This window comes from Primulina huaijiensis, unplaced genomic scaffold (assembly GCF_012295235.1).
Source record: "Primulina huaijiensis isolate GDHJ02 unplaced genomic scaffold, ASM1229523v2 scaffold11357, whole genome shotgun sequence".
Lineage (NCBI taxonomy): Eukaryota > Viridiplantae > Streptophyta > Magnoliopsida > Lamiales > Gesneriaceae > Primulina > Primulina huaijiensis.
Genome location: NW_027342327.1, coordinates 20,794 through 38,055, shown reverse-complemented (window position 1 = coordinate 38,055; position 17,262 = coordinate 20,794). Strand labels below are relative to the sequence as shown.

The window sequence follows — 17,262 nt, the reverse complement described above, 5'->3', positions numbered from 1 at the left end:
AATATTTTTGGTATCAAAATTCTTTGGAATTATAGTAATCTATCCAAGAAGGTTGCCCACAATGAGCCATCTATCGGTTTGTTCCGTAAATTTATTATCGTTTGTATGAATGGATAGTTGTCAATATTGCTTTACGAAAGATACACTATAATATAAAAATAAAATGTCATTAATTTAAGAATTGATATAAAAGTCAAGAGATTAATTAGAATGTAGCAAATTTTAAACAGATATTACTTTTTAAAAAGGATGAGTGAACACATGTTATTGGTTATGCAAATTTAAAAACTAATATTGGATATATTAAAGATAATCAAATGGACAATAACAATCTTCTCAAATTTTTTATTATGTTACCTCCATTAAGTGTTTAAGCATAGTAGAAGAAATTGACATATATTTATTGGGATCTTTATTGAAAACAGCTATAGATAATATTCTTACACGAATAGAAGTTATTTCGGTTGGTTATGTAAGAATATTTCCCATTCATAGACTTTAACATTAAAGTCAGGATTTTCAGCAAGTAGATGTCTTAGCTTCACAGCAGATTCAGCACTTTTAGCAAGCAATAATGCAAATCCACCACCACCAGCACCCACGAGCTTGTAACCACAGCAATAGGAATCCGAAAAGGCAAAGAGTTTGTCGACAAATTCGTTGCTGCAGTATGGATCGAGTTCTTGATGCAACCTCCAAGCTTCCAGCATTACATCCCCGACCTCATCGATGTTGCAATTCATCAAAGCCTCCCTCCCAATCTTTGCCAGTTCAATTAGGCGTTTGATGCTGGACACAAGTAGGTTATCTCGTCGCAAGTACCGAATCACCACCTTTTGTAGGACTTGATGAGCAACTCGGACCTGCACAGCACACAAAACAATTTTAAACATTTATATAATTATATTGAAGAAGAAGACATCAGTAAGAGTTCTTACTCGACCGCTAAACACAACAAGAAGTCGTTGCTGCAACTCACTGATCAATCGAGATGAAGCCAATAGAGGAGTGACCTGAAGGCGCAACGGGATTCCAGGAAAACTTGCAGTAAACTTAATGCCAGGATATAGTCCACCAATCTGATCTTGCCACCCACCTCCAGTACCCATCAGCTGTTCTGAGACTAATACAAGCCGGGTGACGTTTTCATCACTATCATCACCATTAGTTAATTGCAAAAGACCTTTCACAACAGCTGCTGATAAGATGCTGGAAGTCCCCAAACCACTACCACGAGGGACATTGGCCCATGTCTTTATCAGCAAGCCTATGGACTGAAGGGTCCTTTCATTGATAATTCCAGTAACAAGCAATGCAGATTTGACCAGTCGAAAAGGATCGTTGATTTCGAATGGAGGTGCAATGGAGGAAATGTTGCTGATATGTAACTCACTTCCTACATCATCAATGATCCGGAGCCCAGAAACTTCTGTGGTTTCTATTATTGTGCCAACAGGAAGAGAACCTTCCAATGTTATTGCCATGTTCAACACACACCCAGAGCGCTCCAAACTCCACGGAGGAGTATCGCTCCACCCACCAGAAAAATCTACTCGCACTGGTAACTCTACCTTGACCTTCCTACACTGAAAAGATTGATCTAACGTATTACCAGAACTGCTAGTGTCATGAACTATTGAATGAGACCAACTTGAGGACCCCAAGAGATTCTCTGAAAGGAAAACACGTGGATATTAAATTATAAATCATAAAGTTACTTTATACAGTAACAAACTTAAAACTCATGGTCGAAGAAGTTGAATTCCAGAAAACAAAAATCTTTTATTTCTCTGTTGCAAACGTATAAGAGACGAGCTCATTTCGAAAACATTCGGATTTATGAGCTCATTAATAAATTTAAGTTGATCTGACAAAGTCTATATCTATATCAACTTTTGCATCACCAAGGTAAGAGTAAAATTTTTACCACTAAAGCCATATCGCACGGCTGAAGCAGTTTCATCAGCAACTGCAGCCCATACTTTGCGTTCCACTTTTGAAGCCATCACTTCATCATTGCATGCTCGAAGAAGATCAAGGTGCACTTGGTGTGTCCTGCTTTTTGGAAGAATATGTGGATTTTTAAATTGAAGTTTAGGGCAAGCAGACAAAATATTTTTACATAGTTCAACTCCAGCAGCATCCTCCTGTATAATTTCTCGACACAATTGAGATAAATTACGCCCAAGCAAGCCAAATTTAAGGCAAGCCAAAACAATTTCCAATGCAATAACTGCTTGATGATTAGTGGAGTTCAACCACATTTTTGAGAAATCAATTGATTTATGCAACTCCTCGAGACTGATCCGATCAGATCTTTTCCATAAATATAGGAGGGAGCCATCATCTTTGTCGCTCAATCCCATGAGCCAAGTGGCCAATAGAAGCATCTCAGAGTACGAAAGAAGAGGGAATATTTTGGCATTCCACAAGAACTTATCATTACTCTCGTTTTTTCCCCATAGATCAGCATCCTGGATTCCTAAATCATCTAAGACCTTATTCCATGGTTTCCCGCAAAATGTACCGTCCTTCAAAAATGAACTTTTTGGATTGTCATGAAGACCACAGTATACTATGACCCTCTCTATGCGTCCCACCAAAGGAACCTCCCACAGGCAATGGCGATCTGGTAGACTGAACTTGAAGGAATTCCCAGCAATTGTTTGCGCAGGCACATTTACACTGACAACTATTGACTGAGAACCAATCTGAATCCCGGTAGAAATGGAGGAATCATAAACAAGAGAATCATCTCCGACAGATACACCAGGTGCTAGTTTACTAGAAACAATTATAGATGAGGCAGCAACATCGGATGCAGTGGTTGCTGGAATAGAGCACAGATGCCTTCTACCTACAAGGCCAGTTCCCGCGCGACTAAGGTGATCCAGAACTTCACTTGAGGTGCCAAAGTGCAAGAACAGGAGGTCATCTGAACACAGTATAAAGCAAAGTATTGAATAGATTTCGCAGAGAAAATAACACTTTCACCACTGCTACATCTGAAAACTCCGTAAAAAACTGAAATTCAAAAACTGATATAATAGTTGATCTGGTATTAATATGAATTGAATGGAACAAAAAATTTAAGCATGAATTAACATAATAATATAAACTTAAGATCCAGTAACATACAAGCGCAATAGGTGAACATCTGTTGTTTCCCCAATCTTGTGACAAGTTCTTCACCCAATGGGCGTTGCTTCAACCATTCATGCTTAGCAGGCACCCATGCTGCTACTAGATCTTCATATAAGCCCATCTGCAAAGGATAGTAGACAGTCGCCACAAAGATATACAGAATCTGAAGATCTGCAATCCTCAAAACATTACTACAAGAAAACTCAGAAATGCAGAAATTGAATTAAAATGATAAGCAGACAATCAAGGTAGAAGTGACTAACCTCCTGTTTGCTCTGCAGAAGATTTGATACCATTGACAGGCAGGAACAGGCAAGTGTGACAAGATCTACCCACGCTTTACCTTTGACTGCTATGATTCCAGTATCAAGTAATGTTCTGCCATCAGATAGCATCGCTTGGTTCTCTACAAGCTCCTCAATGGTAGGCTTTTGAAGTAGATTCTTCACTAAAGCGGCTGAACTATTGTCATTTGGTAATCCAGATTTAGACGCCACAATGACACCATGATTGGAAGCAATATCAAGGGTCATAGGAACCGTAACAATAGAGGCTGCATCCTCGGGAAGAACAATGCTGAAAGCATCAAAACAAGGTAGAACATCCCCAGTCATGATGAACATCCCTCCTGCTAAAGAAGAGTTTCATTTAGAAGCAAAGCCACGCTGACGAATAGAACAGTGACAATTCTGAGGCAGAACATTACCAAACAATAGGTGATGTTGTAACACAAAATAAAACCACTATTGATTCCTGACAAGTTTATTACAGCTAACAGGCAGAACAAGTCACCTTCATTCTGGAAAGCTTGTCGTGCACAAGAAGCAATTGCAAGTATATGATCAAAAAGCAAGGGAACTGGACCATCAGGGTCATCTTCTGCTAGGTATGGGATTGGAAGGAAAACTTTTCCCATTGGATTAGCCCATGGAACCCTTTTAGAGTCTCCTCCAGCATGAAGCAGCAAGATATGCTTTTTGCTGATTAACTCAACAAGCTGTAGGAGGGGAATTTCATTATTTGAACTCTCACTGGATGCGGAAGAAACAGAGTTGCAGTTCCTTGAACCTGATATCTGTTGATGAAAGATGATATTTGAGATGTACCAGCAGCCATCAACTAATAAACTTCTGATTAACAGAACTCAATTGAGTAGCACCAAGCCTATGTGGGCTTGATCCAACTGAAGGAATGGGTGAGACTATACCTAAGGTACCATTTGGCTTACAGGGTGGGATAAGTGATGGATGTATAATCAGTACGATGAGAAATTGAAAAATAGCGACGAGTAGCATAGAGAGAGAGAAGGTATATGTTTTTTGGTATGCTTTCGATTTGTAGGATTATTTTTGCTTATTTTTAATATGTAGGAAGAGAAGAATTGTTGCAAGGTTAGGCTAGGCTGTGTTATTTCATACAAAACACTAACTTATCACGGGCTATATGATGAATTTGAGCTAACTAAAAAATGAAACAACCATTGGATCCCTCCTTCATTCATAGCACCAAATGACATCTAAGTATATAAATTATGTGGTTGAAGGCTTACTAATATATCATTGGTTCTGTTTAGGTGGATTCAATTCATAGAGATCCCACAATTTGCAACTTTTAGCTCAATGCTGCCGATAATAAATCTAAGCAGTTGTCATTGAGTTAAAAACCGGAGAGTTTCCAATGCATTAATGCATGATTAGTAATGAGCACACAAGCAAAGTGCCAACACATGTAAACTGAGAAAAGCACTTGCATTGCACAAGGTCATAGACTCATCATGTCGATCAATTTTAGAGCATTATCACGTCTATCAATTTACCGATCAAAAAATTTACAGCACTATTATGCCAAATTTAAACCATTGGCCATATTTACTGAACCCTTTCAATACAGCAACGCAAACATTCTAGAGTGACGGAAAGCAGGTAGATGGCCACAACCATTAAGTAATTCTTTTAAGAGTGTTTTATATTGGGGAGCAATACATACGTGGTTTGCGAGGGCTAGAATGGAGTTAAGTGTGGCAGCGCCCGAGCCAATGCGCTGACCAAGGGGGTCAGGAACTGCCAGAGTTACTGTAGATGGGGCGATGCGACCGATTCTTTTAGCGCGGGCGAGCTGCCAGTTGAAGAGCTCGGCCTGCTCTGGGCTGGAGGCCGTCAATATGATAACGTCCCACGTCGGAACTCGGGTTGGGTCTCGCACCGACAGCCTCAAATGGTACCAGGCCCGCCGCAAAGTCGCCACAAGGTTGGCTTTTGATCGACTTTCCATTGGCAGAGTTAGAAGCTTCGATTTGGAGTTTCTAATTCTTGATTATTCTCCGAAGAAGATGATGGGCGATGATGGGACGAGAACGACGTCGTTTGCTGAAGCTGCTCGGTTATTGCCTTATTGTGCTGGTTCAAAGCCACAAAGTAATCCAAACCAACCCAAATCAAATCAAACCAAACCAAATCAAGTTGATTGGTTTTAAAATCAACTAAATCCAAAAAATTGGTTTGAATCAATTTTACATAAAAAAAAAAATAATAATAAAGAGTAATTTTTTGTTAGACGATATCACGAATCTTTATCCGTGAGACATGTCAACCCTACCGATATTCACAATAAAAAGTTATACTCTTAGTATAAAAACTAATATTTTTTTATGAATGATTCAAATAAGAGATTCTTCTCACAAAATACGACATGTGAGACCGTCTCACACAAATTTTTGTCAAAAATAAATTGGACTTATTATTGATTACATTAAAATAAAATTATGTGATGATTTTTATTAGTTTACTTTGATTATTTTGTTATAAAAATATTTTATTTAATTTTTATTTTTTTATTGTCAGTGATCTTCCTAACAATACAATTATATTAAGAATCAACTTTTATAAATCATCAATAGCTAACTTTTTGAATTACAATATCTCATGTATTAATTCTATACAAAACTCAAATTTTAAATTGAGTAATTCAATCTAAAACAAAACGAAATTCATTGTTTTTTTTTATTATAAAAAATTTCTGGTTTGCTTTGAATCATTCAATTAAAACCAACAAAGACAATTATTACACCCCGGATACTTTTTCTCTTGATAATTATACCCTCACAATCAATGAAAATGGAATACTCTATGTTCAATATCAATGTTTAATATCTTAAAAATTATAGCAGACAAATATCATATTTTGATTGNTAACGTGCTCGATTCAAATTTCAAGAATAAGTTTACAAACAATATTGCATGAAAATAACAAAGCACGACTTTTAAAATTACACGTTTTTCTAAATTTTTATGTGACCAATATTCTATGATCATTTATTCTTCTAATAAAATCATGGAAGTTGTCACCCAATTAAATCCACGAAACAAAACGTAAACTTACATTTATTTATTTATTATTTCAATCCAATAGTCAAATGGCAACAAAACATTTCACGTTTTAATAATTATACTAAATTATTACATGGTAAACAACTAACAATATCTATTAGGTACAAACATAAATCAATGTCGTGGCTGAATTTGTAATATAGTTTATCTCACGTGTTGTCCCTTATTTTTAGACTAATATTTGAATATCTTCTCTCCTTTGTACTCAAAAAATAAATAAATCAATGCACCATTCAATTCAATTATAATTACATTACACAAGTTAGCCAGACACGTATTTGAAATCCATGCAACATAAACTCATCTAAGTTACTAAGACTGTATCCGGAGAGATGAATTTAAAGTGAAATATAGTTTTATTGTTTACAATGAAACAATACATCAATTATTAACTTCACTTCTTACTTATTTATACAATAGTATACAAAGTCAAATAAGTTTCAGTGACATCATTATTGGATGAACTTGAAATCCATTATAATTATAATTAAATACTACATAAACATGCAATGGTTACTATATTTGAAATTTATGATATTACTATCTAAACGACAAAAAAAATTTTGAAATTAAATTATACGTAAAAGCATAGTGTGTCATATTTCGTCCGTCGTCCGACACTAACAGCCGATTAGTAACTAATTTGAGTTCTAAACATGTTGATTAATCCGTATTTACATTAATCATCTTTTTGAGAACGTTGGACGACCACAATTTTATTTGTCAAGGTAAGGCATCAGGCCTAACATTATCGGTAGGTTTGCTAAAATTTCAGTTTAGATGTCTCTTTGCTTAATTAATTTGTAATTAACTTGTTAACATCGACGGTAAAATTATTCCATGAACTTGATCTTTTTTTAAAATTTAATTGTAGTTATTTGATCTAATTTCTATTTTTTTTGTCATCTTATATTATTATATATTGTATATCAAAAATCTGTATAATCTCTTGATATGACCAATTTGTTAATTCGTCATTTGGTCTCTATCAAGTTTTGATAATTGTCATATTATTCGCGTAAGATGTTAAATTATCATATGATTCATATCGATCAATTTTGATAACTATCATAATATTCAAATTTTGTAATATAAAAATCTCGAAATTATCCAAAAAAATTATAAAATTATTCACATTTTACAAACTACTTTTTAAATATAAATTATCAAAATTTCGATGGAGGAAGATTTCTCATATTAATTATTTCTTATATTTTAAATAAATGAGATCTGGGTCTGAGTAGAGACCAAAAATACGAGCGATCGTCCTTTAGAACAACTTAAATTTCTTTATTAAAATAAAATACAACAACAAAATACGAAGATCGTTTCACAAAAATTTTAAACTCTTGTGATCAGAATAAATTTTTAAAATTATTTTATTTTAACCGAGTAAATATGCAAGCTAAAATAAAGTGCAAAGGGGTGGTGAGGAGGACTCCTGGAGTAGGTTATCCAGCCACCAGTTTTACGCCATGTGGCGCCGTTCTTCTTGCCCTGCCCACATTTTGGCATCAATTTTCTTATTATTTTAAAATTAAACCCATACTTGTGGCTCACATTTTTCCTTTGCAAATTTCAAGAAAAATAAATAAGGAATTCCTGCTCTCCTTCAATCCATTGCTGTTTCTCTGCAATTCGCAAGCGCTTGCTGTTCTTGCTCGCTCGCTCGCATTATCGCATCTACTCTGGTTTCTCCGGTGGAGTTCTGAGGATTTCGATCCGCTGTTGATGATTCTCCGGCTAGGTTTTGTCCATGCATGGTCGGGTAATGATCGGAGGTTACGGAGCTGTCTCGCGCTGTGTTTAGCGTCGCAGGTATAATGATACCTTCTTGAGTGCTTGTTATTGGTGTTTTGCGATCTGAAGATGGCGATAGTTGTGACAGTTGTTGCTCACTGATTGAATTAGTTTTTTTTTCTCCTTCTCTTTTATGTTTTTGTGCTCTTTCGTGGCCTTTTGGATCGGAAGGAAGGGTTAAGGCAACGCGTGGTTCGTTTTGGTGAGGATTCTGGTTAAGGAATTAAATACAGTTTTACTTTTTACTATTTGCTTTGGATTCTGAAAGTGTTATCTCCTCTCCGTCCTTTTTTTCCTTGTCTCTGTTTTCCGCTAGTTACTGATTCTTACACAGGCCGTTTTTTTTTTTTATTGTTTCTGAAGATAGTAACAGTACTTTTGGTATCGGAGGATTCATGGGATTTAACCGGATTAATGCCTGTGCACCCCATTTTTTGGTGTGTGAAATTGAAAGGATATTTAATCGAAAAGTCTAATGTTAAATCGTATGCAGCAGAAAATGGTGGGATTTGCCCGGGGTTTTAATTTATATGGAAGACTAGATGCTGTTTACAGTGTTATCATTTGATTGTAATGTATATTTGACATCATCGTAAATTATCAAATTCTCAATTTCTAAAGCGGTCAATCTATGCTCTGCTCTATGTCAAAAAACCAAATACAACTCCTTGGAAAATAATGATTGTGAAAATCAATTATCAGAAATAGATCATAGATATCCATTGATTTCTTTGTAAGTTTCTCTTTTGCATTACTAGTGTTACTTTAGCAGGTCGATTGCAATAAAACTATCACCACAGCCCTAGCTATTATGAATTATTGTTGCTAGTGATGAAGGAAAGCCTCTTTATCTGAACCAGCTCCCTGGTCCTTATGATGGACCCTTATTCTTCTGGAGAAGAACTTCTAGTCAAGGTATCCTTTCTACACTGTTTAGTTGAATATATGTGTCCGCATTTCAACATCACAGCAATGAATTTCTGTCTTTGACAGACCAGGAAACCTTATACAATAACAAAGCAACGTGAGCGATGGACTGAGGAGGAACATGATAAGTTTTTAGAAGCCCTCAAGCTGTATGGGCGAGCTTGGCAGCGTATAGAAGGTCACTGTTCTAGTATTAACTAATATATTTATAGATGGCACAATAATTGATTTGAGACAGCTCAATATTCTTATGTTGTCAAGGCCCTTTATTTTCCTTAATCAAGTCTTTTGATCATGGATTTATCATCATTCAAAATGATTGTTATTGTTTTGTCACCTCCTTTTAAGAAATGTTGCTTTTAATGCGTTCTCTTTATGAAAGACCTCTTGGTGGTGGTGCAGAACATATTGGAACCAAGACTGCAGTGCAGATCAGAAGTCATGCACAGAAATTTTTCACAAAGGTTAATCATCGATAATACTTCTATCATGAATTGATGACATCAGAAAACTTTCTACCTCTAGATTTTACCCAACACACTGGTAAAACTATCTTTATGAAGTTCTCACCTGAAATTTTTTTGAATCTAACTTATATGTATACCGTTTTTCCATAAAAAGGAAATACATTTCTAGTCACTTCAACAGGCACAAGTATGTTGCCTGGTTCCTCGAAGTACATCTTTACTCAATGCAGTGTTCTCCATTGTAAGAGTGCTTGTTAGGAAACACATCTTGTCATGAATTGTTGCACAGTTTATTGGTATGTATAATTATATCCGTGTCAGAATGGTACCTTTCCAAGGGTTGCATGCACTTTCTATGCTCGAGAGTGCACATGAGCCAATCTAAATAGAGTTATTGTCAAGCAGAACCTGCAAAATTCATGGCATAGTGCCTTATCCTATATAAATAATATTCCACCTTCCGGCAAGTAGGTTGTTACAGGCTCAAATAAGTTGGGCCTAGAACGCCCATATCACCTTAATTGTGCCCAATATTTTAGATGGGGTAACTTGAAATTTTAGTAATCAAATTCTAGTTTCATTTTTATGCTTCATAATCATCATGGTTAAATTGAAGAATGCTATGAACTCATCAAATGTCATGTTTAGAACCCAAGCTAGTTGCATGACTGAATTGCATCAAGACCCTTTTACTAAAAGCTTTAATTTAGCTATGAAACTCTCCCTTATTTAGATATCCAATGGTTCCTTGAGTTCCAGAGCTTGTGAATTGGGAGAATTATTACCTCACTATTTAGTTCATTAATAATATGCATTATTTGTAGCCCAAAAGTGTTACGAATTTATGAATAATTGTGGTGACAAAGTGTAACGATGGCTATGACTGCAAGATGGTTGAATCACTCTTATCTGAGGAAGATGATCTTATTTTGTATTCTTTTGTGTGATTGCATTTTTCCCATAGACCCCTTGTTCACTTTAGGATTTCTATTTCTTTATTTGTTGGATCAACTTTCTGTTATCTATTATTCTCAAAACAATTTTATGTCTTCATAAGACTGAAGTACAGATCCAAACAAAGACATCATTGGCCAGTGAGTATAGTTTCTTTCTTTCTCTGTTCTTCTCTAAAGGCTGAAAACGATGTTCAAAATGTTTTTTCCCTTAGGCCTCCTTATTTGGCATCTTTTTTTTGCTTAAATACTGTTTTCTCCTTCTTGTTGTCACTACAACTCAAAGTTTGTGGCACATGGTGGCGCTAAGTGTATGTTATTGGTAATTCTTGATTTATGGTTGGTACTTGGTAGACTTATGATAAACATGCAAGTCTTTTACGAACTTAATTACATATGTCTCTAAGAAAGCAAATAAATCTAAAGTAGCAAATCGGTGTAGGACCTTGATCGACTGAATCATAATTATATTAAATTAGAAAGAATATGTTTTCCGACAAGCTCATTTTTACGTTTTACTTATGGATATAAACAACAGTGTGGTGATTAAGGAGAATGAACCTTAGATTCTTGGAACAGTAGTGGGCATTTTCTCTGTGAAACTTTTCAAGAAATTGTGTTAATGATGGTTTCTCATTAATTTTGCACAGTGTGAACACCATTTGGTTAATATTTAGTTTTTCATATTGGGTAATTAAAACTTCCTTGAACTGTCTAACGTACTTCAGTGATAATGCTCCTTCGATATTATATTTTATGTTAATTCTTTTCTTGTATTTGCATTATCCAGTTGGAAAAGGAGTCCTTTGTTAAAGGAATTCCAATTGGACATACTCTAAACATTAATATTCCTCCACCACGGCCTAAAAGGAAACCCAGCAATCCTTATCCTCGAAAGACCAGCGCGGGAGTGAAGGATGGAAAACCATCAGCTCCTCTTTCTTTTTTGTGCCCGGGTCAAACGACACTGGACTTAGAGCAAGAGCCATTGTCTGAGGTATTTCTGAAGTATTTTAGTTGGAATTTTTTTATTGCAGTGCATACCACATTTTTTTTTATAGGATTGCTTTCCGTGCATTTTTGTTCTTTTTTTCGAAGTATGCCATTTGATATTTGTTCTATTACGCATCCTTCCAGAAATCTAGTGATGATGGGAATAACAGAAAACATGTTGATAGAAACCTTGAAAATGACTCTTCGGTCTTCTCTCTTCACGAGACAGGTGCTTGTGCCAACTCATCTTCAGTGAACAAAAACTCGTCAGCGTCAGTTGCGCCAATAAATTTTTGCATCTTTAGGGAATATGTTCCACTCTCAACGGAAACAAGTAATCAGGATGAAACATCTCAAGCCTTTGATTCCAAACAACTTCGGACAAATCAGACTTGTAACAAGCAACTGCTTCAGGATGATGGCTCATTTAACACCTCCAATGTCGGAAATTCATGCCTTTCCCATGAAAAATATGGTCATGGCAACAGAATAGATGAGTTGGAGCAATCCAAAAGTATTGTCAACTTTCCAACCACAAACGATGATGCCTCACAAAACTGTCTGCCTCATATCCCGGTTAACATTCTTGAGGACAACTTTGGAATGAATACACAAAATGTTGTCTTAGAAGACACCCCGCACACAGACTCTGGATACCAAAAAATGGGAGTTCTTGGACCTCCATGTCTTTTCATGAATCCGGGTGGGTCTACTACTCCTGAGCATCATAGTAATGCATCAAGTTCTTCCGTTCATCAATCCTTTCCAGGTTTTCACCCATTATCCGCCACATTCCAACACCAAGATGATTACCATTCATTTTTGCACATATCATCCACATTTTCAAGTCTTCTTGTATCTGCTTTATTACAAAATCCAGCAACCTATGCTGCAGCTAGCTTTGCAGCAACTTTATGGCCATGTGTAACCATGGACACTTCAGGGGAAACTTCTACAGGCACACCTAGGGGACTTCAACCAAAGCAGATGAATACAGTTCCTAGTATGGCGACAATTGCTGCAGCTACAGTGGCAGCTGCAACTGCTTGGTGGGCAGCACATGGTCTGCTTCCATTATGTCCACCGCTTCATCCTGGATTTACCTCTACTGCTCCGTCAACATCTGCAACTCCAATAGATGCCAATACGAGATTAGCAAATGACGATAAAAAAGAAGACATTCCTGATCTTGCATTAGAAGATCAACCTGAGTGTTTGGAGGAATTTCAAGAACAGCATTCAACATTATCCTCATCATGTTCTGAAGGAAGCGAAGGGGGGAAACCAAATCCTGGACCGGCAGTGACTGAAACAGCACCAATGGCAGACACAGCAGAGCCGTTGGACTCAAACAAGTCCAAAAGTAGAAAGAAGGTAGACCGTTCTTCATGTGGATCAAATACACCTTCCAGCAGTGAAGTAGAGGCAGAGGGAAAAGAGGAAAAGGATGTCCAAGATAAAGAATTGAAAGAAGATGAGGAAAACCATCCATCAAGCGACCCCATTAGCCGACGTTGTAGAAGCCTTTGCAGCATAAATGACCCTTGGAAAGAAGTATCCGAAGAGGTGACCAAGAATTATGCTTTGTTTTCTATGAAGACAATTTTATGCATTGCACTAATTTGTTTTCAATTTGCTCGCAGGGGAGATTGGCCTTTCAGGCACTTTTCTCTAGAGAAATTCTGCCCCAGACTTTTTCTCATGCTTCAAATTTCAAGCGAAAGAAGAATAGTGACATGGAAAATCCAGAAGGATGGTTGCAGTTCAACCCCAGTGACCAGATCCGGTTGGACGATAAGAAAGAGTCGACGACCAAAGCTTGCCGGATCGGATTCAAACCTTATAAGAGATGCTCAGTGGAGGCAAAAGACACAAGGATGTCAACCAACTGCAAGGATGAAGAGAAAGGTCCCAAGAGATTTCGTGTGGGAGGTATTGATAAAGATTCCACTTAATTAATGTTGCATTCTCTCATCCATGTATTTTCTGTGTAAAACACAACATATTTTCATTATTGTCGTTTAATTTTAAAACCTTCTTGGAGACCTGGATATTTACAAATGTTCATGAAATGCAACGAGCTTTGACCTCTTCGTTATTTGACATAACATCCTTCCATACCATAAAATTATTGCTTTTGGTTAGAAAAAATTTTGGACTGTTTGAAAAATTATTTGAAAATGTGAAAAATATTTGTGTTGAAAATGTGAATATTGAATGTTGAAAATTAGGTAAAATTAGGTGTTGAATGTTGAAAATTAGTGTGCGATGATGTAGGTAATGATGTATTTTATTTTTGGATTATTTGTAAAAATTTTCTATAAATAGATCTCTCATTTGTGAAGAAAATTACAATTGAGTTGAGAGAAAAATATTATAAAGTGTGTAGTGTGATAATTTTGAGAGTTTGAGATTTTTACTTTTTACCGTAAATTTTTACTTTTTTACAACACGTTATCAGCACGAAGCTCTAAAAGTCCTCCATATTTTTCCAAGCTCCGAACAGAAGAAAAAGGTAACAAAAGTAATAATATTTATTTTACTGTTATTTATTTATTGTTTATATATTTAATATATAATATAATGTTATTATTAGAAATAATAAAAATAATTTTTTCAAAAACTTGTTATAAATCCTGGGAGGATGTTAAGACGACATCCCACACTCCCGGTAAGGGATACGACAAGTATAAAAGCCTATAAGGTTTTTTAAACAAAATAACTTATGACACCTAATTATAATAATGTGATATGATATACATAATTATTTAAATATGACTAATATTATATACACCATATTATTACCATAAAATTATACAAATACATACATTTATTTTCTTATACACCAACGGTAATAAACGGTAACAAAACGGCTAGTTTTTGCTCTATAAATACAATCTCACAAATACATTCAATCACTCCAACTTTCTCTTCTTCTCTAAAAATTATTCTTCATCAAATTTTCGAAGAAAAAAAGAAGATGGCTTTCACGAGGTTATTTTTAATTATTTTGGTTATCATACTCACCAGTCTTGTATTTATCGGAGAATATCCTCCTCGTGTGTTTTCTTTATTTTTACGAATACTTGTACTTGTTGTTTATCCATTACTTTGTATTGCAATATTCATTAACTAATAAAATGCATCGTAATTTTTAGTACCACCATGGCAAACTTGGCAAAGCTCGAATTCATCGCTCTTGATATTACTGGGAAAAACTATATGCCATGGACTCTTGATGTAGAAATGCATCTTGAGTCATTGGGTCTAAGCGAGACCATTAAAGAAAATGGTATATCTTCATCACAAGAAAAAGCAAAAGCTATAATATTTTTACGACGACACCTTGATGAAGGTTTAAAATGTGAATATCTCATCGAAAAAGATCCCATGGCTCTGTGGAAAGGATTAAAAGAGAGATTTGAACATATAAGGGAAGTTATACTTCCGACCGCCCGTGATGAATGGAATATGTTAAGATTCCAAGACTTTAAAAAAGTCAGTGATTACAATTCAGCGATGTATAGAATAATCTCGCAGTTAAAATTTTGTGGACATGAGGTTACAGAATCGGAAATGCTTGAAAAAACATTTTCGACGTTTCACGCATCAAATATAACACTACAGCAACAATATAGAGTGCGTGGATTTGCGAGATATTCTGAGCTCATCGCCTGTCTTCTTGTGGCGGAAAAGAACAACGAGCTGTTGATGAGAAATCATCAGTCCCGACCCACTGGATCAACAGCATTTCCAGAAGTAAATGATGTAAGTAAAAATGAATTTAAACCTGGAAACCAAAATCAAATTCAAAGACAAGGTGTTGGTCGAGGTCGAGGTCGTGGGNTATACAATCAAGAAAATTAGACTTGATAATGCTGGTGAATTTACTTCCCAGACTTTCAATGATTATTGTATGTCTATGGGAATCATTGTTGAGCATCCTGTTGCTCATGTACATACTCAAAATGGATTGGCTGAATCATTGATTAAACGTCTGCAAATGATTGCTAGACCAATGATTATGAAAACAAAGCTCCCTATTTCTATATGGGGACATGCAATTTTACATGCTGCTTCATTAATTCGCATCAGACCAAGTGCATATCATAAATACTCCCCATTGCAGCTTGCATTTGGTAAAGAACCAGACATTTCTCATCTGAGAATTTTTGGATGTATGGTGTATGTGCCTATTGCACCACCTCAACGAAAGAAAATGGGACCTCAAAGAAAGATTGGAATTTATATTGGTTATGATAGTCCATCGATCATTCGATATCTTGAACCACAGACAGGCGACGTGTTCACAGCACGTTTTGCTGATTGTCATTTTAATGAGGAAATCTTCCCAATGTTAGGGGGAGAACAGAAACATACCGAAAAAGAAATTACATGGTATGTATCATCATTGTTACATCTGGATCCAAGAACAAAACAATGTGAAAAAGATGTACAGCAAATTGTGCACTTGCAAAGAATAGCAAATCAAATACCAGATGCATTTGCAGACACAAAAGGGGTAACTAAATCATATATACATGCTGCAAATGCCCCTGCTCGAATTGAAATTCCGAAGAAACAAATTGAAGATAGTCATGATGTCATTAAACGCCTGAAGCGTGGAAGGCCAGTTGGTTCCAAGGATAAAAATCCTCGAAAAAGAAAATTCATAGAGAAACACAATGATCACAAAATAGAGAATGATGTTCCTGAAGAAACACATAATGATCACAAAATAGAGAATGATGTTCCTGAAGAAACACATGATGATGAAAATGTTTTGTCAGAACCACAAACTGACGAGAATCATGAAATCTCTATCAATTATATTAATACTGGAAAAATATGGAACCGAAAAGATATAGAAGAAATTGATGATATATTTTCTTATAATGTGGCAATCGACATCATAAATGATAATGAAGATCATGAACCAAAATCTTTTGGTGAATGTAAAAATCGGCAGGATTGGATAAAATGGAAAGATGCCATCCAGGTTGAATTGGATTCGCTAAATAAACGTAATGTTTTTGGACCTATAGTCCTTACACCTGAAGGTGTAAAACCTGTTGGATACAAATGGGTTTTTATTCGAAAGCGAAATGAGAAAAATGAAATAGTAAGATATAAAGCTCGACTTGTTGCACAAGGTTTTTCTCAAAGGCCTGGAATTGATTATGAAGAAACGTATTCTCCTGTGATGGATGCAATTACGTTTCGGTATTTGATTAGCTTGGCAGTATCTGAAAATTTAGAAATGCGTCTTATGGATGTTGTTACAGCCTACTTATATGGATCACTTGATAGTAATATATATATGAAAATCCCTGAAGGATTTAAGATGCCTGAAGCACAAAGTTCAAAACCCAGAGAATGTTATTCTGTGAAATTACTAAGATCATTATATGGGTTGAAGCAATCCGGCAGAATGTGGTATAATAGGCTAAGTGATCACTTGATGAAAAAGGGATATGTAAATAATTCAATATGCCCTTGTGTTTTCATTAAGAAAACAACATCCGGATGCGTAATTATTGCTGTATATGTTGATGATTTAAACATCATTGGAACGAATAAAGAAATTCAAGA

The 17,262-nt window shown here is 35.7% G+C and overlaps 2 protein-coding genes across 4 annotated transcripts; one reads left to right on the top strand and one right to left on the bottom strand.

Moving 5' to 3' along the window:
* Window positions 1–392: 392 nt before the first annotated feature.
* LOC140965596 (bifunctional fucokinase/GDP-fucose pyrophosphorylase) lies at window positions 393–5,560 on the bottom strand. Its single transcript, XM_073425702.1, has 7 exons — window positions 5,131–5,560; window positions 3,937–4,219; window positions 3,408–3,772; window positions 3,139–3,265; window positions 1,928–2,935; window positions 939–1,672; window positions 393–863 (listed from the first exon to the last, which is right to left on the bottom strand). Exons 1-7 carry the CDS (start codon window positions 5,413–5,415, stop codon window positions 456–458), a joined length of 3,210 nt encoding a protein of 1,069 aa, XP_073281803.1. The 5' UTR covers window positions 5,416–5,560; the 3' UTR covers window positions 393–455.
* A 2,526-nt stretch (window positions 5,561–8,086) lies between these two features.
* LOC140965603 (protein LATE ELONGATED HYPOCOTYL-like) lies at window positions 8,087–13,723 on the top strand. Of its 3 annotated transcripts, none has more exons than XM_073425715.1 (8): window positions 8,087–8,348; window positions 8,506–8,532; window positions 9,160–9,245; window positions 9,324–9,435; window positions 9,660–9,721; window positions 11,468–11,674; window positions 11,815–13,236; window positions 13,314–13,723. In XM_073425715.1, the coding sequence occupies exons 3-8, from the start codon at window positions 9,204–9,206 to the stop codon at window positions 13,623–13,625; spliced, it is 2,157 nt and encodes a 718-aa protein (XP_073281816.1). In that variant the 5' UTR covers window positions 8,087–8,348; window positions 8,506–8,532; window positions 9,160–9,203; the 3' UTR covers window positions 13,626–13,723. The 3 variants fall into 3 exon arrangements, with proteins under 3 accessions (XP_073281816.1, XP_073281815.1, XP_073281814.1); XM_073425714.1 differs by having other exon boundaries at window positions 8,502–8,532; XM_073425713.1 differs by having other exon boundaries at window positions 8,502–9,245.
* The last annotated feature ends 3,539 nt before the right edge of the window (window positions 13,724–17,262 follow it).

Coding starts and splice junctions, on each gene's coding strand:
- LOC140965596 (XM_073425702.1), bottom strand. CDS start 5,415: ATGGAAAGTCGATCAAAAGCCAACCTTGTGGCGACTTTGCGGCGGGCC. Junction 3,266..3,407: donor TTCTGCAGAGCAAACAGGAG/GTTAGTCACTTC, acceptor TATCCTTTGCAG/ATGGGCTTATATGAAGATCT. Junction 1,673..1,927: donor CGTGCGATATGGCTTTAGTG/GTAAAAATTTTA, acceptor TTTTCCTTTCAG/AGAATCTCTTGGGGTCCTCA.
- LOC140965603 (XM_073425715.1), top strand. CDS start 9,204: ATGATGGACCCTTATTCTTCTGGAGAAGAACTTCTAGTCAAG. Junction 9,246..9,323: donor GAGAAGAACTTCTAGTCAAG/GTATCCTTTCTA, acceptor TGTCTTTGACAG/ACCAGGAAACCTTATACAAT. Junction 9,436..9,659: donor AGCTTGGCAGCGTATAGAAG/GTCACTGTTCTA, acceptor GTGGTGGTGCAG/AACATATTGGAACCAAGACT.